Genomic DNA, 26,358 nt, shown 5'->3' with positions numbered 1-26,358 from the left:
GATTTTTTTTTTTTTTCCCCACCAACTAATGTATTTAAAATTAATATAATTATATTCATTTTGTAATTTTGAGTGTCGTGTGTCTTTTGGGGTCAAATAAAGACAGTTTTATAGCTCATAAATATTTTTGCAGGGTCGTTCTTTTTTCCTGTGTTGACATATATCTGCTGTTTTTAATTTAAATATCATTTAATCTGCACCAAATTAGGTTTCTTTTTGTAACATTTCCTCACATTTTAGTTTTTTTCCCCATGAAATTGGATATTACATTTTGTTGGCGCAGGTTTCCCTCTTTCTTTATCTCATTTTAACTAACATTTATGATGGTTTTAAATATTTTTCCACCAGAAAATGTATTTAAAATGAATATAATTGTATTTCTTGGTGATTGAGTGATGTATGTAGTGTTAGTATTTAGACAATCTGTCTTTTGGGGTCAAATAAAGACACTTTTATAGCTAATAAATATGTTTGCAGGATAGTTTCAATGTCTTTTTTCCTGTGTTGCCTGGCGGTTTAACGCCTCTACAGTATATTCAGCATTTTTAACTTTCATTTTTATGCTTTTTAAAATTAAAATCACCCAATTAATTATTGACAGAGCAACTGTGCATTTCTTATGTTATTTCTCGTGCTGTTGCCGACGTGTTGCATTGATAAGAACATTATTTGGACAGATAGATAATGATGGAGAAGACTTATTATATATATTAATTTCTCCTAAAACACGAAATGTTTCCACAAATGTACATTTATCTACTGCTTTTCTCGATGGAATTTGACATTAAAACATTTGTGGAGCAGGTTTCCTTCTTTCCTACAGCCTAATTTTTTTCTAACATTTATGATGATTTTATATTTTTTCCCACCACAAAAGGTATTTAAAATGAACATAATTGTATTTGTTGGTGATTTAGTGATGTATGTAGTGTTAGTATTTAGACAATCTGTCTTTTGGGGTCAAATAAAGACAGTCTTATACAGTAGCTCATAAATATGTTTGCTGGTGGCTTAACGGCTTTAAATTCTGCTTTTTTGGTCTTTTTCACCGTCAGATATCGGCTGTTTTTAATTAAAATCACCCACTTCATTATTAACGGAGCAACTGTGCATTGTGCACGTTATTTATCGTGCTGTTGCCGACGTGTTGCATTCATAAGGACATTATTTTGGTTATTTCTTCATGATAAGAACGATAGATAACGATGGAGAAGACTATATATATTAATTTCCCTCAAATCCTGCAGCGGCTGTGATTGGCTCTCAGCTCTGAGTTAATAAATCAAACATTAGTGAGGCACGCTCGGTGCAAAGTAACACATTAATAACTGTGCTCTGACGTTAATGTAAATTATTGCTTTGGCTGAAACAACGTGTGTGTCACATTCAATGAATGAAAAGAAGTCAAACAATCGAGAGGAAACATTCACAACTCAAAGCAAAGGCGAAGGTTTTTAGGCAAACCTGTAAAAATAATGATCAGTAGTTTAAACGGAAATAGCAAGAGGACATTTAAATACAATAACAAATCAATAAAGATAACAATTAATTAAACATAAAACAAGAATAAAATAAAAAATATATAATTAAGAAAAAAATAATTACAAAAATAAGAATAAAATAAGAAACATATGAAAAAAATGATAAGAAAAATAAGAATGTACAAAATAAAATAAAATGGTACAAAGTAGTTAGAATAAATTAAATTAAAAAAGTTAAAAGTATGAAACACTTAACTAACGTGGAACTCCATAATTACTATTTCTGAACATTATTTTTGCAGGTTTACAAAATGTACATTTGAGCTCACAAGAAACCACTGCTCTGCTGTGAGTTACATTTCTCCACATTCGATATTTTGGCACGGAGAAGTCTGTAATGTGACGTTTAAAAAAGTACAATCTACAGCTAACACACACACACACACACACACACACACACACACACACACACACACACACACACACACACACAGATGATCTGATTGAATGAGCGCCAGCAATACTTCTATTAGCTTCTTTAAAATTAAATATCAATAGCTCTTGATTTACAAAATAAGCCGACAGCTGATTGCCAAAATATTCTGAAGTGATAAGAGCACTACGTCACTAAAATCTACTTTTTTTAAGTGTACATTTGGTTTGTTATGAGAATAAAAGCACATAAGTGAGGTGTACAATCAACTTATATATTTATAAAAGATTGAAAGCAAAATGATGAGTGTGGTGCAGCCTCCTCATGCACAGCTACAATCGCTACGGTCATATCTCTGATGCTGGTGGAGGAGAGGCAGTGTGTGTGTGTGTGTGTGTGTGTGTGTGTGTGTGTGTGTGTGTGTGTGTGTGTGTGTGTGTGTGTGTGTGTGTGTGTGTGTGTGTGTGTGTGTGTGTGTGTGTGTGTGTGTGTGTGTGTGTGTGTGTGTGTGTGTGTGTGTGTGTGTGTGTGTGTGTGTGTGTGTGTGTGTGTGTGTGTGTGTGTGTGTGTGTGTGTGTGTGAGCTTTTGGCAGTGACGCGACATGACGTTAGCTGAGCAGAGAAGGAAGAGTCTCCCCAGATTCGTCCAGCTTTTTGAAAGATCTACAGATTTTACTACTTTCTTTTTGGCCTACCGGACGTCCAGTGTGTGAGAGACAGTGTGTGTGTGTGTTTAGAGGTTGACCAGGTGCAGGTCGGAGGCGGTGAAGTGGGGACACAGAGCGGTGTCGAGGTCCTTCAGCTGGCGGAGGATCCGGCGGTGGAACTTGCTCCGGACGCGGTTGAACTCCATGATGTCGGACGGATCCTCGTCCACCCAGAACCGCTGGAACTCCTGCATCAGGTAACCTTCCGCCAGAGAAAGTAGATCCGTTGTTAGAGCAGGGAGCAGGGGAGGGAGGGGCTTAAGATGTTTTAATGAAGTAGAAAAAAAACGCAGGGGGGAAATACTCTGATACATGGGGAGTAAAGTGTAGGTGTGTGTGTGTGTGTGTGTGTGTGTGTGTGTGTGTGTGTGTGTGTGTGTGTGTGTGTGTGTGTGTGTGTGTGTGTGTGTGTGTGTGTGTGTGTGTGTGTGTGTGTGTGTGTGTGTGTGTGTGTGTGTGTGTGTGTGTGTGTGTGTGTGTGTGTGTGTGTGTGTGTGTGTGTGTGTGTGTGTGTGTGTGTGTGTGTGTGTGTGTGTCCTCACAGAAGGTCTGCTGCAGGTCTCTCAGACTTGGTGTTTCTGGAGCTACGTTATAAAGATGCGTCTTCAAAGCTCCGCTGATCAGCAGAGAGAACGCCAGGTCTGTGATGTTGATGCCCACGATGGCAAAGGAGTAACTGCAACAACAACAACAACAACAATACGGTGGATTACAATGTTTTTTTAAATGTCTAACTTCTCTCTCAAAAATGTCACTGTTTTCAAATTCCTGACTTTTTACAAAATTCTCACTTTTTTCTCAAATCTCAGTAAAAATGTGGAGATTTCAAAAAATCCGGTCTTTCTCAAAATTGTCTTTTTTTTTTTAAATGTTCTGACTATTTTTTCCAAATTCTCACTTTTTTTCAAAAGAGATTCCAAGATCAATTTTAAAACAAAATTTCCATCACTATTCTCTAATTCCTGACTTTTTACAACATCCTCGCTTTTTTTCAAAATGTTCACTTTTTTCAGAATGTTAACTTTTTTTCAAAATTCTCCCTTTTTTTAAATTCCTAACTTTTTATATAATTCTCACTTTTTCGAAAACATTTCTCTAAATTCAATTTTTTTTTCAGAAATTCTCCCTTTTTTCTAATTCCTGACTTTTTACATAATTCTCACTTTTTCGAAAACATTTCTCAAAAGTATCACTTTTTTCAAATTTCTCCCTTTTTCGAAAACATTTCTGACATATTTCCAAATTTCTATATTTTATCAATTTCCGACTACTTTTTTTAAACGTTTGAAAAAAATTCTGACTTTATAAGAATTCTGAGTGGATCAGCTTTCCTGTCTCTGTTAGCTGTTCTGTTCTCTAATACTTTCAGTGTGAATCTATACGGCCTTAACCTGCTTCATGGTTTCCACTTTCTTTGCTTCATTTGTTCTATTTTTAATTCAGCAGGTAGTATAGTCACAAATAGTGTGTGTTGAACTAAAACTGAGCTCAGATTTTATTCCTGCTTTTTTAAACTGCAGTATAGCTCATGTGTTTCAGTGTTGGTACACTTCCTGAATATGCTTCATGAAAGGCAGCTTTTCCAACTAAATATCTTCTTCTTTTCTGAGGTCACATTGTTCTGTTGTCTTACAGAATACACTTCAGTAAACAACATCTTATTGATATTTATTTCTGTTAGCATTGTGTTTGACACTTACCCGATAGCTTTGTCGATGTTCTTCTGTTCCCACTCAGGGCTGTTTGTCTCACTGTGAAGGAAACACTGAGTCATGTTCTGTCTGTGGAACAACACTCATTAAAACTGCTTAAACTCACCAGGGAGTTACCTCTGATAATGTTTAATGTGGGAACAGGTGGTACAGACGTATAAAAGTACAAGACTCGTACAAGTTACTTCATTTCTTTAAATGTTCTGTGAGGTGTTTGGATTCATTTTGTCTGGAATGCATTTTACTGAGGCCTTTTTAAGGTTAAATCTATAAATAGAAATAAAAAAGTCAAAAGAGTCAACAGTTTTAACAAAAGTTTTTTTTTAAAGTAAAAAAAATAAAGAAATTGTCAAAAGTAAAAATTAAATAAAAAAAGTGAAATTAATCAAAGGTTTTAAAAAGTTAAACTTGTCAAAAGTAAAATAGAAAAAGAGTAACATTTGTGAAACGTTTAAAAAGAGAATAACAAATAAAATGAATATTCGCAAAAAGTAAAAAAAAAATGAAAAATGTAAAAACGGTTTTAATTAATTAATAACTGACTCTTGACCGAATTATTAACTTATTTTAATACTAATTATAATAACACACACACTATATTGTCACCTGCCATTTCTCTCTTATTAACTCAAATGTGGCGTTTAATATAATAATATAATAATATAATAATATAATATTACCCAATCGGAAAATTGTGTGAAATAAAAACAGTTCCCAGACTCTCTCTGTGTGTTTTATGAGTGAGATGACGGAGCACAGATTAAGAAATGTGATGAATAAACAAAGTAAACGGTGCTCGGTGCTTTAAGCGCATGAGGAAGCAATGAACGCAGAGAAGAGAGAGAGAAAGTGAAATAAAGTACCTTTGCTTTCTGTGTGTGATCCCACCACAGTGCATGAGAGGTGGAGGAAAAGAAGAAGAAGTCTTTGTGAAATGAGGCGTCTCTGAGATGAGAAACAATACAAGCAGCAGCGGAGATAAAGAAGTGAAAGACATCGAGCTGTGGGGATGGAGCTGTAGGGATGGAGCTGTGGGGATGGAGCTGTAGGGATGGAGCTGTAGGGATGGAGCTGTAGGGATGGAGCTGTAGGGATGGAGGTGTGGGGGTGGAGCTGTGGGGGTGGAGCTGTGGGGGTGGAGCTGTAGGGATGGAGCTGTGGGGATGGAGCTGTGGGGATGGAGCTGTAGGGGTGGAGCTGTGGGGGTGGAGCTGTAGGGGTGGAGCTGTGGGGGTGGAGCTGTGGGGGTGGAGCTGTAGGGATGGAGCTGTGGGGATGGAGCTGTAGGGATGGAGCTGTAGGGGTGGAGCTGTGGGGATGGAGCTGTAGGGATGGAGCTGTGGGGGTGGAGCTGTAGGGATGGAGCTGTAGGGATGGAGCTGTAGGGATGGAGGTGTGGGGTGGAGCTGTGGGGGTGGAGCTGTAGGGATGGAGCTGTAGGGGTGGAGCTGTAGGGATGGAGCTGTGGGGATGGAGCTGTAGGGATGGAGCTGTGGGGATGGAGCTGTAGGGATGGAGCTGTAGGGGTGGAGCTGTAGGGATGGAGCTGTGGGGATGGAGCTGTAGGGATGGAGCTGTAGGGATGGAGCTGTAGGGATGGAGCTGTGGGGATGGAGCTGTGGGGGTGGAGCTGTAGGGATGGAGCTGTGGGGGTGGAGCTGTGGGGGTGGAGCTATAGGGATGGAGCTGTAGGGATGGAGCTGTGGGGATGGAGCTGTGGGGATGGAGCTGTAGGGATGGAGCTGTAGGGATGGAGCTGTAGGGGTGGAGCTGTAGGGATGGAGCTGTGGGGGTGGAGCTGTGGGGATGGAGCTGTGGGGGTGGAGCTGTAGGGATGGAGCTGTAGGGATGGAGCTGTAGGGATGGAGCTGTGGGGATGGAGCTGTAGGGATGGAGCTGTGGGGATGGAGCTGTGGGGGTGGAGCTGTAGGGATGGAGCTGTGGGGATGGAGCTGTGGGGGTGGAGCTGTAGGGATGGAGCTGTAGGGATGGAGCTGTAGGGATGGAGCTGTGGGGGTGGAGCTGTGGGGATGGAGCTGTGGGGATGGAGCTGTAGGGATGGAGCTGTGGGGATGGAGCTGTGGGGATGGAGCTGTAGGGATGGAGCTGTGGGGATGGAGCTGTAGGGGTGGAGCTGTGGGGATGGAGCTGTGGGGATGGAGCTGTGGGGGTGGAGCTGTAGGGATGGAGCTGTGGGGATGGAGCTGTAGGGGTGGAGCTGTAGGGGTGGAGCTGTGGGGATGGAGCTGTGGGGATGGAGCTGTGGGGATGGAGCTGTGGGGATGGAGCTGTGGGGGTGGAGCTGTAGGGATGGAGCTGTAGGGATGGAGGTGTGGGGATGGAGCTGTAGGGATGGAGCTGTAGGGGATGGAGCTGTGGGGATGGAGCTGTGGGGATGGAGCTGTAGGGGATGGAGCTGTGGGGATGGAGCTGTGGGGATGGAGCTGTAGGGATGGAGGTGTGGGTGTGGAGCTGTAGGGGATGGAGCTGTGGGGATAGAGCTGTAGGGATGGAGCTGTAGGGGATGGAGGTGTGGGGGTGGAGCTGTAGGGATGGAGCTGTAGGGGATGGAGCTGTGGGGATGGAGCTGTAGGGGATGGAGCTGTGGGGATGGAGCTGTGGGGATGGAGCTGTAGGGATGGAGGTGTGGGGGTGGAGCTGTAGGGATGGAGCTGTAGGGATGGAGCTGTAGGGGTGGAGCTGTAGGGGTGGAGCTGTGGGGATGGAGCTTTGGGGATGGAGCTGTGGGGGTGGAGCTGTGGGGATGGAGCTGTGGGGGTGGAGCTGTAGGGATGGAGCTGTGGGATGGAGCTGTGGGGATGGAGCTGTAGGGATGGAGCTGTGGGGATGGAGCTGTAGGGATGGAGCTGTGGGGGTGGAGCTGTGGGGGTGGAGCTGTGGGGATGGAGCTGTGGGGATGGAGCTGTGGGGGTGGAGCTGTAGGGATGGAGCTGTGGGGATGGAGCTGTAGGGATGGAGCTGTGGGGGTGGAGCTGTAGGGATGGAGCTGTGGGGGTGGAGCTGTAGGGATGGAGCTGTAGGGATGGAGCTGTGGGGATGGAGCTGTAGGGGTGGAGCTGTAGGGATGGAGCTGTAGGGATGGAGCTGTGGGGATGGAGCTGTAGGGATGGAGCTGTGGGGATGGAGCTGTAGGGATGGAGCTGTGGGGGTGGAGCTGTGGGGGTGGAGCTGCATATTAGGGAAGCAAGGGTGTTAAATAATCATTCTAATTTAAATGTAGATACCCACACATTTGGCAATAGATAGCTAGATAGCCACCATCTGATAGCTAACTTGGTAAATACAGGACTGTCTCAGAAAATTAGAATATTGTGATAAAGTTCTTTATTTTCTGTAATGCAATTAAAAAAAACAAAAATGTCATACATTCTGGATTCATTACAAATCAACTGAAATATTGCAAGCCTTTTATTATTTTAATATTGCTGATTATGGCATACAGCTTAAGAAAACTCAAAAATCCTATCTCAAAAAATTAGAATAGTTCCTCAGACCAAGTAAAAAAAAAAGATTTATAACAGCAAAACACAATCAAACATTTGAAAATGTCCATTAATGCACTCAGTGCTTGGTTGGGAATCCTTTTGCACGGATTACTGCATCAATGCGGCGTGGCATGGAGGCAATCAGCCTGTGGCATTGCTGAGGTGTTATGGATGCCCAGGATGCTTCAATAGCGGCCTTTAGCTCATTAGCATTGTTGGGTCTGGTGTCTTTCAGCTTCTTCTTCACAATACCCCACATATTCTCGATGGGGTTCAGGTCAGGGGAATTTGCAGGCCAATCGAGGACAGTAATGCCATGGTCAGTACACCAGTTACTGGTGGTTTTGGCACTGTGGGCAGGTGCCAGATCATGCTGGAAAATGAATTCCTCATCTCCATAGAGCTTTTCAGCAGACGGAAGCATGTAGTGCTCTAAAATCTCTTGGTACACAGCTGCATTTACTCTGGGCTTGATGAAACACAGTGGACCAACACCAGCAGCTGACATGGCTCCCCAAACCATCGCTGACTGTGGGAACTTCACACTGGATTTCAAGCAACTTGGATTTTGCTCCTCTCCAGCCTTTCTCCAGACTCTGGCGCCTTGACTTCCAAATGAAATACAAAACTTGCTTTCGTCTGAAAAGAGGACTTTGGACCACTGTGCAACTGTCCAGTGCTTCTTTTCCTTAGCCCAAGTCAGACGCCTCTTCCGTTGTCTTGAGTTCAGAAGTGGCTTGACCATGGGAATACGGCTATTGTAGCCCATTTCCCGGACACGTCTGTGAACAGTGACTTTTGATACCTGGACTCCAGCTTCAGTCCACTGTCTTTGAAGCTCCCCCAAATTCTGGAAGCGACTCTTCTTCACAATGCTGTTAAGGCTGCGGTCATCTCTCTTGGTTGTGCAGCGTTTCCTGCCACATTTCCCCCTTCCAACAGACTTTTTGTGGATGTGCTTTGAAACTGCACTCTGTGAACAGCTTGCTCTTTGAGACATTTCTTTTTGTGTCTTACCCTCCTGATGGAGGGTGTCAATGACGGTCCTCTGGACAGCAGTCAGATCAGCAGTCTTCCCCATACTTGTGATTTAGTTTACTGAACCAAGCTGAGTGTTTTTCAAGGCTCAGGAAACCCTTGCAGGTGTTTCGAGTTAATTAGACGATTCAAGTGATTCGTTGAACACCCTACTAGTATACTTTTTCATGATATTCTAATATTTAGAGATAGGATATTTGAGTTTTCTTAAGCTGTATGCCATAATCAGCAATATTAAAATAATAAAAGGCTTGCAATATTTCAGTTGATTTGTAATGAATCCAGAATGTATGACATTTTTGTTTTTTTAATTGCATTACAGAAAATAAAGAACTTTATCACAATATTCTAATTTTCTGAGACAGTCCTGTATATAGCAAACGTTAGATTTGCTGTAAAGTAGAAAGTTAATCTACGATAGTTAGCCTTGTTAGCTAGTCAGTCACTCTTGCTGCTGCATGTAATTTATGCTACAGTTTACTTTCCTGTTAATGTTTGTATTTTAACCTATGAGCATTAATATATGTTGATGTAGCTTCCAATACGTCTAATCATTGGAGAGTATAGAGTGTTGTTAGATATGCAAAAGAGGGATATCATTTCCAGGGTTTTATGGCTGCAAAGTTAGCTTTACGTTGTTTCTATGAATCAAATCCCATAAACACATGTATATTTGACCAGCCTCATTAATGGATATCTACTCTCCTTCAGCCTCTGATCTCTTTACACAGACAGACTTCCACCTAGTCACTCAGCGTATGTTTGTGTAAGAAGTGAGAAACTAGCCTTACTTGTGCTTCGGCTGCAGGGAGTCGTGGAGCATCTGCAGAGCCGTGGTTTTGTCGTGTTCTGCGAAATACCTGCAAAGATTCACACAGAGAGTTTAAGAAAGGGTGGCACATGTACTGTAGGCCATAGTGTGTTAAAGGTCTCCTATTATACTATTTTAAGGCACATATTATAGGTCTCAGATATATAAAAAAACATGTCTCTGAAGTGTTTTGCTCAAAATACCAGAGATGTCAAAAGTACACACATCCTTTACTCAAGTAGAAGTACAGATACTCGTGTTTAAAAATACTCTGGTGAAAGTAGAAGTACTGACTAAACTTCTTTACTCAAGTCAAAGTAAAGAGGCTTTGAAATGTACTTCAGTAAAAAGTACCCATAACTAGCAGCTGTTTTAAAGAGTACCTGACCTCCCTTTATATTAATAGAACAATAATGTCATTGTTAGCTAATGAATGTTTCCATGGTGACCAACGGCAACATGACAACGTCTTCATTGGTCCCTCTTCTTTAGAGAAGACCAGGAAATGATGGATACACGGATCGTGTTCAAATCAATAGGCACGCAATGACTCTAAATAATAATGATCACGCCACCAAACACACATTCAGACTAAAGGAACCAGCCTGTTTGGAAAATGAGAGAAGTAGAAAGTACAGGTATTTGTGTTCAACATGTAAGAAGTAGAAAGTACAGGTATTTGAGTTCAACATGTAAGAAGTAGAAAGTACAGGTATTTGTGTTCAACATGAGAGAAGTAGAAAGTACAGGTATTTGTGTTCAACATGTGAGAAGTAGAAAGTACAGGTATTTGTGTTCAACATGTAAGAAGTAGAAAGTACAGGTATTTGTGTTCAACATGTAAGAAGTAGAAAGTACAGGTATTTGTGTTCAACATGTAAGAAGTAGAAAGTACAGGTATTTGAGTTCAACATGTAAGAAGTAGAAAGTACAGGTATTTGAGTTCAACATGTAAGAAGTAGAAAGTACAGGTATTTGTGTTCAACATGTGAGAAGTAGAAAGTACAGGTATTTGAGTTCAACATGTAAGAAGTAGAAAGTACAGGTATTTGAGTTCAAAGTGTTAGAAGTCAAAGTAAAAATTCGTCAGAAAAATAAGCAGTGGAGTAAAGTACTGATGCCAGAATAATGTACTTAAGTACAGTAACAACATATTTGTACTCCACTACTTTCCACCTCTGCACCAGGGACACTTATTTATGTATAAAATACATCAAAAAGTGTATTTTGCATGATAGGAGACCTTTAAAGTCTAATCCTAATAGGTGTTATATTTGATAGAGTGTGTCTCACAGCAGGTTGCTCAGCCCCAGCAGTCCCATCCCTCTGAAGTCAGTCTTGGGGTCGCTGCCCTGAAACCCGATCTCACACCACTGCTTAGAGATCCTTCCTGTGAGAGGAGAGTCGGGACGCAGCTCCTTCCACAGCTGCAACACAACAGGATTATAAAGACCCCCCATCAAACTGTCCTGTCTGCTGCCGTCTGGCAGGCGGTACCGCAGCATCCGGACTAAGACCACCAGACTCAGAGACAGTTTTATCCCACAGGCCAGAAGACTGTTAAACACCTGAGCCTCGAAAAACATTCCTGTTGTCATCTTGCAATCTACTAATTTATATAAATAGTTATCACCGCAACAAACCGTATTTAATTTAGTCTTAATGTAAATTATTTAATTTCATATTCTGTTCTTGTACATATCATATTCACACACACACACACACACACACACACACACACACACACACACACACACACACACACAATTACTTCATGTTACAGTAATCTATAACTACAATACATGTATCTGCTACATACAGTAGTTGGAGTTTCTCCTTTTTTATAAAACAATCCCTCTCTCTCTCTCTCTCTCTCTCTCTCTCTCTCTCTCTCTCTCTCTCTCTCTCTCTCTCTCTCTCTCTCTCTCTCTCTCTCTCTCTCTCTCTCTCTCTCTCTCTCTCTCTCTCTCTCTCTCTCTCTCTCTCTCTCTCTCTGGTTATAGATATACCTTCATGAGCATGTCCTCGTGCTCTTGGTTCTCACAGTCGTATTGTTCTCTGCGTAGTTTCTCCACCTCTCCCACCAGCTTCCTGTAGCCCACGATCTGCAGCAGGCTGGCCTGAAGAGAGATGCCCAGCCTGGGGAGAGAGGAGGGGAACCAGAGCTATCAACATCCACACGCTGTCTGTGATTCTGAGAGACGTACAGCTCAGTCTGAGCTCTAATGGTCGCTGAGGAAGCAGATTTGTTACTTAATGAAATGCTGCTTTTCCAGTGATCATCTAACTATGCTTCATTATTCCACTTCAGCATTTAGCATCTCAAGAGGCGCGTTCACACCGCAGTACTTTTCCCACAAAGGTTCATGAGAACTTAGTTCATGAGAACTCTTTAGTTCTCATGAACTCTAAGGACAGATCGCGTTCACACCGGAATAAGACCCTGGGGGAGGATTAGGCAAATGAAGCCGCTGACGTCACTTCTTCTTCTTCTGCTTTGGGTTTACAGGCAGACCGCAAACCACTTCACGGCGTATACTGCCACCCGGAGTCCCCGGCCGGAAGTCCCCGGAGTTGGGGACTGGCTTCAGTAGAAGCTGCTGGGACTCCCAACAGCTTCTACTGAAGCCTTCAGAGTAAATCGCCAGAACGCAGACACCTCCTCATCTCCACCGCTCCCATGTTTTCTTTTGTGTTGCCATAAGTTAGTCTCTCTGCGTTTCTGCGCTGGGCTAATGCTAATGCTAATCATGCTAATGCAAGGATAATAAAATGGCGGCTTCACAAAACTTTTTGGGAGTTTGACGGGGCGTGGTTTGCAATCCGCCCAGCCAATCAGACATAGGAACCTTTTTCTCCCACGAAAGTCCCTGCTCTCTAGCAGGGACGGAAAAGGGGGTAAGAAGGTTCTCATGAACTCATTTTAGTTCCGGCTCTTTTTGGTGTGAACGCGACATTTCAGAACTATATCGGAACTAAAGTGGGAAAAGTACTGCGGTGTGAACGCGCCTAAAGAAATGATTAAGCATCTCAGAATAATGAGTTAGCTTCTGACATAACATCCCAAATTAACTACTTATATCTCAAAGAAATGGCTTAGTACGCCCAGCCTGGGGAGAGATGGTGATCGTGAGAGAGGAACGTATCAACGTCCACACGCTGTCTGTTATTCTGAGAGACTTACAGCTCAGTCTGAGCTCTAATGGTCGCTGAGGAAGGAAGCAACACTAAACCATGGAATCAGTGGCACTACCTCTGGCCTGGAAACAAACTTTTTAAAATGATCAAATCTAAGTTTCTAGTGAAAACATTGTATATTCAATAAAATAACTATCATTGTCTCTATGTTCACTCATATGTACATAAATACACCTCACACTCTTATTTTAGGTCTTTTTACATTTAATTGTTGTTTTTGCTCACTGTTGGAATTCATATTATTTTGTTTGTGAATTTTAACATTATTTAGGAGTAGATTCAAAATAAGACTTGCTATTTGTTGTTTGTATTTTTAACAATAAACAATATTAGGGATCGTTAATCTCAAAGAGAGAAAATACCCTTTGTAGTAGATTGAATTCATTTTGATCCTCAGCCTTTGGGAAAGTGTTGTTTCTACTCTTTCTGATTCAGAGGGGTTACGCTAACTGCCTGAGAGACCCTCACAGAGGGATGAAGTCTAAAGTCTCACTGTGGGTTGGTGTCAGGGTTGATCTTCTTCAGCGCCATGATGTCCTCGATGGTCTTCTCCACCTGATCAGGATGAACGCTGAGCGCAGACTGAAGCAGCTGCAGAGGAAGAGGAGGGAGGGAGACAGAAGAGGAAGATGTCATTTGATCAGAGTTAAAACATGAAACGACACACGATATTCAGACTGAGGATTCAGAGGGACGTACCGCATTCTTGGAACACCGCAGAGATGATTCTGGAAAAGAAAAACAGAAAGTGAGATCAATTATTATTATTATTAATATTACAAAAACTCACTCAAACTAGGAAATGATAATCAGGACATTTCCACCTCCTGCGACTTAGATTATTTTTGTACTTGAGCAAAGTAGAAGTACTCAGATCTTGTACTTGAGTAAAAGTAGAAGTACTCAGATCTTGTACTTGAGTAAAAGTAGAAGTACTCAGGTCTTGTACTTGAGTAAAAGTAGAAGTACTCAGATCTTGTACTTGAGTAAAAGTAGAAGTACTCAGATCTTGTACTTGAGTAAAAGCAGAAGTACTCAGATCTTGTACTTGAGTAAAAGTAGAAGTACTCAGATCTTGTACTTGAGTAAAAGTAGAAGTACTCAGATCTTGTACTTGAGTAAAAGTAGAAGTACTCAGATCTTGTACTTGAGTAAAAGTAGAAGTACTCAGATCTTGTACTTGAGTAAAAGTAGAAGTACTCAGATCTTGTAATTGAGTAAAAGTAGAAGTACTCAGATCTTGTACTTGAGTAAAAGTAGAAGTACTCAGATCTTGTACTTGAGTAAAAGTAGAAGTACTCAGATCTTGTACTTGAGTAAAAGTAGAAGTACTCAGATCTTGTACTTGAGTAAAAGTAGAAGTACTCAGATCTTGTACTTGAGTAAAAGTAGAAGTACTCAGATCTTGTACTTGAGTAAAAGTAGAAGTACCAGAGTGTAGGAATACTCTGTTACAGTAAAAGTCCTGCATTCAAAATGTTCCTCAAGTGAAAGTAGAAAAGTATTCTCATCAAAATATAGTGAAAGACAGTAAAAGTAGTCATTGTGCAGATTGGTCCATTTCAGAATAATAGATATGATATGTTTTATAATGATTGATCATGAAAGTGTTCTCAAAGCTGGTAAAGGTGCAGCTAGTTTGAATGACTTTGTATACTGCAGGGTAGCTGGTGGATTTACTCCAGGTGGAACTAAAGTCTGATTTAACTCTTGATTAGATTTCACTTAATTCATCCAGATCTGAGAAGTAACTAAAGGTATAAATACATGTAGTGGAGTAGAAGTACACCATGTACCTCTGAATTAGAAGTACAAAGTAACATAACATGGAAACACTCAAGTAAAGTACCTCAAAATTAACAAAAAGTGCTTGAGTAAATGTTCTTAGTTGCTTCCTGCCTTTGATTACTATAAGCTGAATAAACATGAGTTTATTATCAGGCAGTGTGAGAGTTACCTATCTTCAGGGTCCTGCGGGCTCCATGCTTGTTGTTGTAACAGATCCTCTGCAGCTCGCAGCGACCCGTTAGCTTCCTGGTGATGAACTTCAGTCCTCGCCACAAACACTTACAGTACAGGAAGACGAAGAACTGCGTCACCACCCTGCAGATTTCAAAGATTCAAGAATCAAAGTTTTTATCATCATATGCACAAAGCTACAGTGTAACAATGGCTTCTGACCTGGGCTCCTCCAACAATGCAACATATATAATAAAATAAAAAAATAAAAATAGTGCAAGAAGTCTATATACATGTAGATAGAATATGATATGTACAAGAACAGAATATGAAATAAAATAATGTAAATTAAGACAAAAGAGGGTGAGATACGGACTTTGGTGTCATCTGTTAAAAATACTACAAATATAGTTAGTTGAATACTCAGTTCTGATTGGTCGATTTGGGCATTCCAGGAGTCTGTTATTTTTTGCTAGCAGTCCGTTGCTAAGAAGAGCAGACCGTTGCTAAGGAGAGCAGACTGTTGCTATGGAGGATACTCTGAACAAAGGGACTATTTGCAGTCTTGATTTTAGTATTTACTACTGATATTAAATGGAAATTACATTTAGATAAAATAATGTTGGTCTTACATGTTAGTAAATTGAATATTTGGGAGTTTTGGTAATAATATAAAACAATAAATGATATTGTTTTGAGTTTTTTTACTACTTTTTATGTTTTACAGACCTATAGGAACTACCACTTCAACCGTTAGTGAAAAAACGTAAAGACTTGGTACTCTAAATAATCACAATATAGGCTTGGCACCCTAAAATAACAATAAATGGGACAAAAAAAAACTTCAAGCTGTTTTTGGTTTTGCATGTTAGTAAATTGAATATTTGTTGAGTTTTGGTAATAAAATAAAACAGTTAATGATATTGTTATGAACATTTTCAATACTTTTTTTCTATATTAGCTGTCACTGCAGCTCCTGATACAGTTTCCTTATTTATTGCAAAAAATTAGTTTTTTACAGGATTTTACGGATTATTAGCTCGGTATTTTTGGGGGATTCATAATAAAAATCGCATTTTATTCAGAGTAAACATGTAAAATGGGCTCAATAAGAGTACACAAATAAGATTGTGTGTTACTTCTCGTCTACCAGCAGCAGATCAAAGTGTGCTATTTTTACAGATGACACTGAGGACCAAAATGGAAATGTGTGTTTTGGGAAATGCAGAGCGACCCGTTATAAAAACGTGGAGACTAAATGATTTCTATCCTCCTCTGGATTTTCTCTGAGCGTTAGGAAAGAAGGAAGAACACACTTATCTTGTAGTCCCTGTAGATCCCGAAACACAGAATTAGGGCCTATTTGTAACTTAGCAACTCAAATAAAGACGACTAAGATTCTCTGAATAATGAGTTAGCATAAGGAAATTATTACTTAAAAATATCTTAGCATCTAAAAATACCGACAGCGTCTCATAACATACTGTAGACTAAGCATCCCAAAATAACTTCATATGTCTCAAAATAATGACTTAACATGTCAGAGAAAGGACTAAGCATCTCAGAATAATGAGTTAGCATCTGAAAATATAGACTAAGCCTCCCAACATAACTTCTTCTCAAAATACAACCTAGCATTTCAAATAATGACCCACATCTCCAAATATAGACTAAGCATCTCAAAGTAAGGCCTTAACAATGTTAAATATATAGCTAGCATCCCAAAATGTTGATTTATATCTCAAAATAACAACCTAGCATATCTAAAAAATGACAATTAGCATCCCAAAATAACAACCTAGCATCTCAAATAACGACGTAGCATCTAAGACTAATGACTTAGCATCCCAACATAACGACATGTCTCAAAATAACGACATAGCATCTCCACAATACAGACTTAGCATCTCAAAAAAAGGCCTTAACAACTTAAAATGTAGAACTAGCATCCCAAAATGTGGACATATATATCAAAATATAGGCTTATCATCCCAAGATATAGACTTATATATCAATATTTTGACTAAGCATCTAATTCCTCATTATTTCGACCTGCTTTGTAATTTTTTTGCATGATGTTTTTTTTCTGCAGAAATGGTTTCCACACACAGAAAGCCACAGATCTATTAATAGAGACTTGGTGTACATGTGCTCCATAATTAAGAGGTCTCCTCCTCCTTACAGCCACTTATACTGGCCACAATAAGATAATCGATCCGCCTTCACTGGGAGAACTGGGAATACACATCCTGCAGTATTTAGTGTAAACAAGACATTGCAGTGGATCGAAATGAACGAAGGAAAACAGGCTCAGAAAACGGAGATTTTGAATGAATTCCTTCACGTTTTGACGAATAAAATACACATTAAAGAGTGTCTTCACCTCAGGAAATGCTTCATCTTGGTGTTTTCGGTGGTGTTTCTGCAGAGAGATCACCTGCAGACAGAAAGCAGAGGATGTGTCGGTGGTTTCTCCGTCTGTGTGGAGGATTAACGCGCAAATAATCTGCGGCTTTTCCTCCTCCCTGCACCCGGTGAGCAGCGCTAATATTAACCTGCAATCCGTGCAACGACACACAAACACACACATATAGACAGGGAGATATGTGGTTTATTTCCCCCTTTAGTGCATCAATAACACATTGTATAAACGCTCCGTGGTCTGCGGGCTGGTTAGCAACCCGTTGCACAAACACAGAATCATCCATAGCGACACACGGTGGCTGTAAAAGCTTCAGTGCATGCAATAAAAACACTCAAATCCATGCGATAACACACAATCATGTCCTCTTACCGATGTGAGAGGAGTATAAAGGCTAAAAGAAGATGTAGCTGTCCGGTGTTGTGCTGCTCACTGCTGCAGAGCCTCCATGATGATGACAGTCAGTGTGCAGAGAATCACTGCAGAATACTGAGGAGGACAACATCAATTATACATTCACACAGCATTCCCCTCTCTCTGGGGTATAGAGAGGGTTTACTTTGAAAAAAACCTAAATAATGTGATGATAATGATTTATGGATAAAATTGCTTATTGCATTATTTGTATGCAGGTTTGAGGAGGAATGGATAACAACATGTGATGGGATTACGTAATGGGGATGCAACAAAAAAGGTAACTGTATTCTCTTAAAGTTACATACAATAATCAGATTACAGTTTTATTTAAAAAGAAAGAAAAGGGGATTACTAGGATTATAATGTTACTTTGCATTTCAAAATACAAATAGTGTTATAGGTTTACTTTCAAGTAAAAGTACTGCATGGAAAATGTCTCTTAAGAATTGCATGGAAAAGTAACCACGGCAGAAAAATCTAAAATTACATTAAAAAAACCCTCAAAAATATTAAAATGCATAAAATAAAAATGCGTAGAGATGCTAATTATTTTTCTCTTAATCTGTTAATTGATCAATCTTTTGTTGAATAAACATTAAGCTAAACATTGCAACATATCATAATTTAAGGATATTATTTATTTGGTGCATATTGCATGTATTCCTTTTCAGACACTTCTGTTATTACAGTATTTGCACCTCGCCTTGAATACATCTCCTTTAATTACATAAAGTAATATTGCACTGAGATAATGAAGTATATCTCCGCCTCTTGATTAAATATATATAATAACTGGCTTTTAAATGTGGTGTATTCAGAGGTGGGAAGTAGTGGAGTACAAATAGCACTTTGTTACTGTACTTAAGCACATGTTGCTGGTATCAGTACTTTACTCCACTACTTATTTTTCTGACGGCTTTTTACTTTGACTTCTTACATTTTGAACACAAATACCTGTACTTTCTACTTCTTACATTTTGAACACAAATACCTGTACTTTCTACTTCTTACATGTTGAACACAAATACCTGTACTTTCTACTTCTCACATGTTGAACACAAATACCTGTACTTTCTACTTCTTACATGTCGAACACAAATACCTGTACTTTCTACTTCTAACATGTTGAACTCAAATACCTGTACTTTCTACTTCTTACATGTTGAACTCAAATACCTGTACTTTCTACTTCTTACATGTTGAACTCAAATACCTGTACTTTCTACTTCTTACATGTTGAACTCAAATACCTGTACTTTCTACTTCTTACATGTTGAACACAAATACCTGTACTTTCTACTTCTCACATGTTGAACTCAAATACCTGTACTTTCTACTTCTTACATGTTGAACTCAAATACCTGTACTTTCTACTTCTCACATGTTGAACTCAAATACCTGTACTTTCTACTTCTTACATGTTGAACTCAAATACCTGTACTTTCTACTTCTTACATGTTGAACTCAAATACCTGTACTTTCTACTTCTTACATGTTGAACTCAAATACCTGTACTTTCTACTTCTCACATGTTGAACTCAAATACCTGTACTTTCTACTTCTTACATGTTGAACTCAAATACCTGTACTTTCTACTTCTTACATTTTGAACACAAATACCTGTACTTTCTACTTCTTACATGTTGAACTCAAATACCTGTACTTTCTACTTCTTACATGTTGAACTCAAATACCTGTACTTTCTACTTCTTACATTTTGAACACAAATACCTGTACTTTCTACTTCTCACATGTTGAACTCAAATACCTGTACTTTCTACTTCTCACATGTTGAACTCAAATACCTGTACTTTCTACTTCTTACATGTTGAACACAAATACCTGTACTTTCTACTTCTTACATGTTGAACACAAATACCTGTACTTTCTACTTCTTACATGTTGAACACAAATACCTGTACTTTCTACTTCTTACATGTTGAACACAAATACCTGTACTTTCTACTTCTCTCATTTTCCAAACAGGCTGGTTCCTTTAGTCTGAATGTGTGTTTGGTGGCGTGATCATCGTGATTTGCATGTCAGAGTTTTTTCAGACAGGATTTCATTCATTAGTTCATTTATTTTATGATTTTGATGTTAGTTTCAATCTGCTGATTAAGAAGGAGGTGTTACATGAACAGAGCTCAGAAACAAAGTGTCAGAATTTACCGTATGCATTTTTGTATTTACTTATATTACATTTTTATGGATTCTTTATTATAATAATTGTAATTGTATTGTTTTATCCATAAGTACATAACAAAGATTATTATTTGTTATTATTTTATAACATTTTTATGGATTCTTTATTATTATTATTTGTATGGATTCTTCATACATGGACACAGACACCCATCCCCAGAGGCGTCAATTGGGTATGGCAAGGTATGGCAGGTGCCACACCTTGGCTCCAGGGGAAAATGTAAATGTTCGTTTTAAAAAAATAAATTTATGGAATTACTCTGTGTCAATTTGTATTGATTATTCTATTATTTAATACATATAAATTAAATACAAATGAAAATCAGAACAACACAATCGATTTCTCTAGTCTAGATATTATCTTTCCCAATACTTATCGTAACGTATCCCCCCTCCCTATCTTGAAATGTGGTATCTCCTGACGAGAAGCCGCCGGAGGTCAGAGCGGGTCATGTTATCGCGGTTTTTTTTATTTTTCGGCTAAGCTAATTAACTAAAATGAAAAGAAAGCAAAGAACTTTAGAATCTTTTTTTATCAAAAAAAAGGCAGGTGAAGGTGATGGCTCCAATGTTGCCCCAGCAGCAGAGGGAGAAGGACCAGGTAGTGAAGGTGGGATTCAAGCTGTTAACGAGGCTGTTAGCCACTCCAGCACCTGCGCCGGGGATGCAGATGCTAACAGGGAGACGGAGACTACATGCATGGAGGCTGAGAACTCGTCCACACCGACTTCTCGAATTGAATCCGAGTCTGAGTCCCCACCAATTTCTCAGATTGAAAGAGCTGGATCAGACGTGGACAGCGATAAGGAAGGTCAAGGCCCGGGTGCAGCAGCAGTAGCAGCCTCTGGGTCAACTGGAGCAGAGAAGAAGGATATTAGTGGATGTAAAAAAGACGGACTCAGGCGTCCTCGTTTGACCCACTTCCCAACTAGAAATGGAAGACGCTTTAATGTCAGTGTGTATCAGGAATATGACTGGGTTGAATATTCTGCGCAAGAAGATGCAGTTTATTGCTTTGCATGCCGTCATTTTGGAGGAGCCTCAACTTTAACAGGTGACAGGCATGGACTGCGTGTGTTCATAGACACTGGATACACATGTTGGAAGAACATGAAAAAAAATCTCCGGGATCATCAAGGGAGCAGTAGACACAATTGTGCTGCATTAGCGTGGTCTAACTTTAAGGCTGTGATCAGCGGACATAAGGAATCCATCGCAAGTCGGATTGACGCAAACAGGACAGATGAGGTGCAGGAGAACCGGGCTCACGTCAAATCCTTGTTCAAAATCACGTCATTTCTGGGAAGACAGGCCCTCCCTCTCCGTGGCCACAACGAGAGAGATGAGGATGAAAATAAAGGAAATTTCCTTGAACTTTTGGACGTTATTGCAACAGATGACAGGAACGTGAAAAGCAAACAGGAACGCAGGTATGCGCACTATTCTTCCCCAGAAGCCCAGAATGATATGGTGAGAGTTATTGGGGAAAATATCAGAAGTATAATCATAAATGAAGTAGGAGAAGCACGGTACTTTTCAGTGTTAGTGGATGAAACGAAAGACCTGTCTAAGAAGGAGCAGCTGGCCATTTTGATCCGTTATGTACATGACGGGATTATAAAGGAAAGAGCCATTGGAACCTATCACATGAAGGACCTGACAGCTGAATCCCTGGCCCAGAAAATAATAAAGGAATTATCGAGTTTAGATATTCAGCTGTGTGTTGCACAATGCTACGATGGTGCAAGTGTTATGCGGGGTAATGTGCGTGGAGTGCAGGCTTTAATACGTGAAAAAGTGCCGCATGCAGCGTATATACACTGTCATGCACATAGACTAAATCTTGTGCTTGTGAGCTCGATAACTGAAATACCAGAGATGGCAGAGTTTTTTGGTGTTGTTCAAACACTATATACTTGTATTGCAAATAGCAATACCAGACACATGCTTTTCATTGAGGCTCAAAAGAAGTTGGGACACAACAAAATACTGCACTTGGAGCGCACCTGTCCCACTCGGTGGCTGTATTGGTATAGGGCTCTACAGAAGATAAAACTGCGCTACGAGGCTATACTAGCTGTGTTAGATGCCACTATTGACGCTCATGCAGAGGGTTCAACTGAAGCTGCTGGACTTCGGACAAATATGCTGACAGTCACTTTTGTTGTGCGTCTTCATGTCCTAGAAAAAATCTTAAATCTCACTTATGGACTGTCTGAACAGCTTCAGACAAAAGACATTGCAATCACGATGGCTTCCAACCTCATACGGAGTACTAAGGCCCAGCTGGAAAAGATGAGGTCAGATAAAGAGTACCAGGACACACTGAGCAGAGCCAAGGCATTTTCCACAGAGCTCGGCCTCCCAAGCAGCGACACTGCCCCTCTGCGACCAGCAAGAGCACGGAGTGTGTCCAAAGCCTTGGCAGGGTTTATTGTCGGATCATCCAGTGGCCAGAGACAAACAGGAGATGACCAAGAAAAAAGACTATACTTTGAAACACTGGACCGCTTCATCCCTGAGTTAGATCGCCGATTTACAGATAATGATGAGCTACTTAATGCTATCCAGGCATTTGATTGTTCATCTCCCCATTTCATGGATGTAGTTAAAATGGAACAGTTTGCACAACTCTATGATGAACTGATCGACACCACCCTTCTCAGTTCCCAGTGTCACACAGCAAAAGCTTTCCTTGAACTTGAGATGAAGGAGGACGTGGAGGAGGAGAAAAACATAATGCTGGCTTTGACACGACTGAAGACCATGTCTGTCGCTTTTTCAGAGGTCATCAAGCTATTCAAGATCGCAGCAACAATTCCTGTCTCCACTGCATCCAACGAAAGATTCTTTTCCGTTTTAAAAAGAGTCAAGACTTACCTGCGGACCACCATGAGCGATGACAGGCTCACAAACCTCATGTTGATGGCTGTTGAGCCTGCTGTCGTAAAATCCCTGGACGCAGATGAACTCGTCAATAACTTTGCTGCTTTGAGGACCCGCCGTTATCCACTTGTGGAATAATTAATAAAGTTCATCTCAAAGTAAGATACCCAAACATCTTATTAATATGGATTTCTCTTTCTCTTTTCTTCTCCCTCCCTCCCTCCCTCTCCTCTTTATATTTGGACTTTAACAGTTTACAGCAGTTTACCTGGTATGTTCACGTGATATTGTTGCAATTACATAGTGAATGAAGTGAACAGAAAGAGTGAAATTGTGTCAGAAAGGCTATTACTGCTGTCTAACCCTGCCGCTTGCTATCCATGGTGCTGAAAACGGATGCGTAACGGCGCATTTGACTGAATTGATTGATTGACGTGCGTAGTTAAGTGTTTGTGTCCATAGTTACTTGCGCTAGCGGGATGTGAGTGAGGCTGCATTTGAAAAAGTTCAAATTTTCCTAACCACACAGAAAAGCTACATAGCAGACTTGTCACTTTTGTTATGATTATTTGCTGGGCATGTATATTGATTGATACTGTAGTTAAGTCATGTGACTAGTAACCTTGCCATACCTTAGCTTTGGCTGAATTGACGCCACTGCCCATCCCCCGTCCATAAACTGAATCCACTCTCTGCTCAGCTGCTCATGCATTTCATTTTAAAGACATCACAGAATCAGAAAACCTTTATTAGTCCCAGAGGGGACCTTTACATTTATCACAGCAGAAAGGAGCCAGACAGGTTAACGTTAACTAAGAAGCATAACAACAAATATTAAAGATACTTTTTTCTTTTTTTTTTTTAAATGCCACAATTTACAAAATCCACATCATGTAGCAGTTCTGAAGAAAACACATCGTATAGGTTGCAACCATATCTGATCACATGTCATAAAGACTACATGCACACAAAGCTTTAGCACAGTTTCAATGACACCAGGCAGAGCTCCTTTAGAAGAGTTACAAATCAACGGAAACATTTGATTGGATATTAAAAGTCTCCTATTATGCTATTTTTAGGCAAATATTATGGGTCTCAGATATATAAAAAATATGTCTATTAGGGGTGGGGGAAATAATCGATACAGCATAGTATCGCGATACTTTGCGTGGCGATATTGTATCGATACACGGATGCCAAGTATCGATATTTTAATATATCAACTGTAGCATATCCCTCCGAAAGATGGTCGTATATAAAAGAGGAAGTTACGTTAAGACATTAATACAATTGCAATGAAAGTGACAAAAACAATGCCATCTCCTTTTCAGGTTCTAATAACACACATTGGGTTATTTACATAAACTATGACGCATGTGATTTGCAATATCGCAATATATCGTATCGCAATACTTAGCATATCGTAGAATCGCAATACTATCGAATCGTGGCTTAAGTATTGCGATAGTATCGTATCGTGGGGAGCCTGGGGATTCCCAGCCCTAATGTCTGTGAAGGTTTTTGCTCAAAATACCAAACAGATCATACATTTTAGAATCCCTCATATCCCTCTTTTCCAGCTGTTAGAGAAACACTGATTCTGGGTCCTTAGCTTTATAAAAAAAGGAGGGGAAGATTTTGCCTGCTCAGAATTCTCCGGAGATAAAGCTAAATGCTGCGGTGACTAAACGCCATCATGTTCCAAACCACACCAAGGATTCTCTCTGAAACAGTATGGAGCTCAAAGGCTTTCTCTCTTGCCGGTTATACCACAAGGTGAGTTCCTTTTTACTTCCTGCTTCTTCACACACATGCTCTCCAGTACAGGTTAGCTCTGAGTGTTAGCGATGCTAATGTAAACACAGACCATATTACATCCAAAATACGTTCTGCATTGTTTCTGACAGCAACTTTCTGATAGGGCCGCGGGTGTAAAGCCCGCCCACATTTCTGATATTACGTCATATCGGACGCACATCTGGATCAGCTCCTATGTAGCCCCGTTTTTAGAGATTTGGGTACGGAGGAAAAGAGAAGGGTTTTATTTTCTGACACTTTGTGAGTCTCCTGACACCGGGGACACATGTTTATGTATAACAGACATCACAAAGTCACTTTTGCATGATAGGAGACCTTTAAATGAACCTGGGGTGATGAACACAAAGAAGAGCTCAAATCATTTCTTCTCCTTGGCTTTTTCTGACTTTGTCCTCAAAGACTTTGAGAGCGTCTCCAAGAGAACCAGTGCTTTGATTACAGGGAGAACGTCTCCCCCCCCAAACGCAGGATTATGGGATGCCTGTGGACCATTTTGAGATGGACACGGGTCAACAGGTAACCCTCTGGGACCTGGAAGAGAAACAGGGAAATACTTTGGTTATAAAACAGTAGATTTTAGACGGGCTTCTTCAACTGATAGGAGAGTATTTGATCTCACTGGATCAATACTATCTGATCTGCTCTCACCTCTCTGTACTGTATATACAGACAGTGCTGTGAAGGAACTAAGTATATATACTCATGTACTGTACTAAAGTACCATTTTGATGTACTTGTACTCTACCTGAGTATTTAAAGGCCTCTGGTTCAGAATCCCTGCTGATTGAACCTGTTAGCCTAACATAAACATGAATACGTTCAGATGACCCCATCCTAGGTTAGTTTACTGTATAGCAGAGGTTCTTCTGAATGCAGTCCTTCATCAGAACCACCTTTATTTCCAGGTACGTTTACACAAACAAGGAAGTAGATTTAGTGTCTGGAGGTGCGAACATAAACAACATAAGAAAACAAGTTGCAATACAAGGTCAAAAATATAAAAATAAGTATTTTTAAGAAACTTTTTACCATTAAAAAAATAATTAGACAAGTATCTACACCAAATGTAAATACACAAAGAACCTTAAAGGCTACAACACTTAGCAGAATGAAAATATGACAATATATGTAAAACTACAGAGAGTTGTATTTTAAAGCAGGGCCGTTTCTAGCTGTTTGGGGGCCCCATGCAAGATGCTGTTTGGGGGCCCCATGCAAGATGCTGTTTGGGGGCCCTATGCAAGATGCTGTTTGGGGGGCCCCATGCAAGATACTGTTTGGGGGCCCCATGCAAGATGCTGTTTGGGGGCCCCATGCAAGATGCTGTTTGGGGGCCCCATGCAAGATGCTGTTTGGGGGCCCCATGCAAGATGCTGTTTTGGGGGCCCTAGTTTTTACAGTTTTTTAACGACAATGGGGGGACCCCGAAGCCTTTGAGATGATCTGTGGAGATGCATCAATCTGTTACACTTTAAGAGGAAAACAGGCTAATTAAAAAATTAAAAAAGCAATTGAAACTCACCAAAAATGATATTAAAAAGCCAAACAATAAGGCTCCTCTACGTCAATAAATGCAAGAGATGCAGCTGATATATAATTACTTATATTTCTTAATTTAAAAAAATGTATTTTCAGGTTATGGTGACACATCTTTGTTCTTAAGAAAAGCTTTAAGTATAATTGATTGTTTTTGTTCATTTAATGTTGAGGACAGCCAACAGGAAGTCTGCAGCCTTCTTTCATATTTTCCAAAATGCCTCCACGC

At 40.2% G+C, this 26,358-nt stretch overlaps 2 protein-coding genes across 2 annotated transcripts in view; both read right to left on the bottom strand.

Annotated features, from left to right (window-relative positions):
* Window positions 1–525: 525 nt before the first annotated feature.
* On the bottom strand, window positions 526–17,851 carry LOC307019059 (ELMO domain-containing protein 1-like). The gene is made up of 11 exons (XM_079649678.1): window positions 17,640–17,851; window positions 17,229–17,282; window positions 14,844–14,989; window positions 13,586–13,614; window positions 13,380–13,477; window positions 11,698–11,827; window positions 10,982–11,115; window positions 9,669–9,737; window positions 4,322–4,372; window positions 3,164–3,297; window positions 526–2,823 (listed from the first exon to the last, which is right to left on the bottom strand). The coding sequence occupies exons 2-11, from the start codon at window positions 17,243–17,245 to the stop codon at window positions 2,648–2,650; spliced, it is 984 nt and encodes a 327-aa protein (XP_079505804.1). The 5' UTR covers window positions 17,246–17,282; window positions 17,640–17,851; the 3' UTR covers window positions 526–2,647.
* A 5,654-nt stretch (window positions 17,852–23,505) lies between these two features.
* LOC307018415 (NACHT, LRR and PYD domains-containing protein 12-like) overlaps window positions 23,506–26,358 on the bottom strand; it is a gene marked incomplete at its 5' end in the record, with an annotated part of 59,265 nt that continues 56,412 nt past the window's right edge. The window contains one exon of the mRNA XM_079648646.1: window positions 23,506–25,124. The remainder of the gene's footprint in view (window positions 25,125–26,358) is intronic.

The sequence above is a fragment of the Notothenia rossii genome (assembly GCF_949606895.1).
Source record: "Notothenia rossii genome assembly, chromosome: 9".
In the NCBI taxonomy this organism is placed as follows: domain Eukaryota; kingdom Metazoa; phylum Chordata; class Actinopteri; order Perciformes; family Nototheniidae; genus Notothenia; species Notothenia rossii.
Note: the sequence above shows the minus strand (reverse complement) of the source record. Positions and strands in the feature narration are given on the sequence as shown.

Bases quoted from the DNA above. Each gene is read 5' to 3' on its own strand.
- LOC307019059 (XM_079649678.1), bottom strand. The intron at 13,615-14,843 runs GTAACTCTCACA...TTTCTTTTCCAG, and splicing joins CCGCAGGACCCTGAAGATAG to AATCATCTCTGCGGTGTTCC. The intron at 11,828-13,379 runs GTGAGACTTTAG...CTCTCTCCCCAG, and splicing joins AACCCTGACACCAACCCACA to GCTGGGCATCTCTCTTCAGG.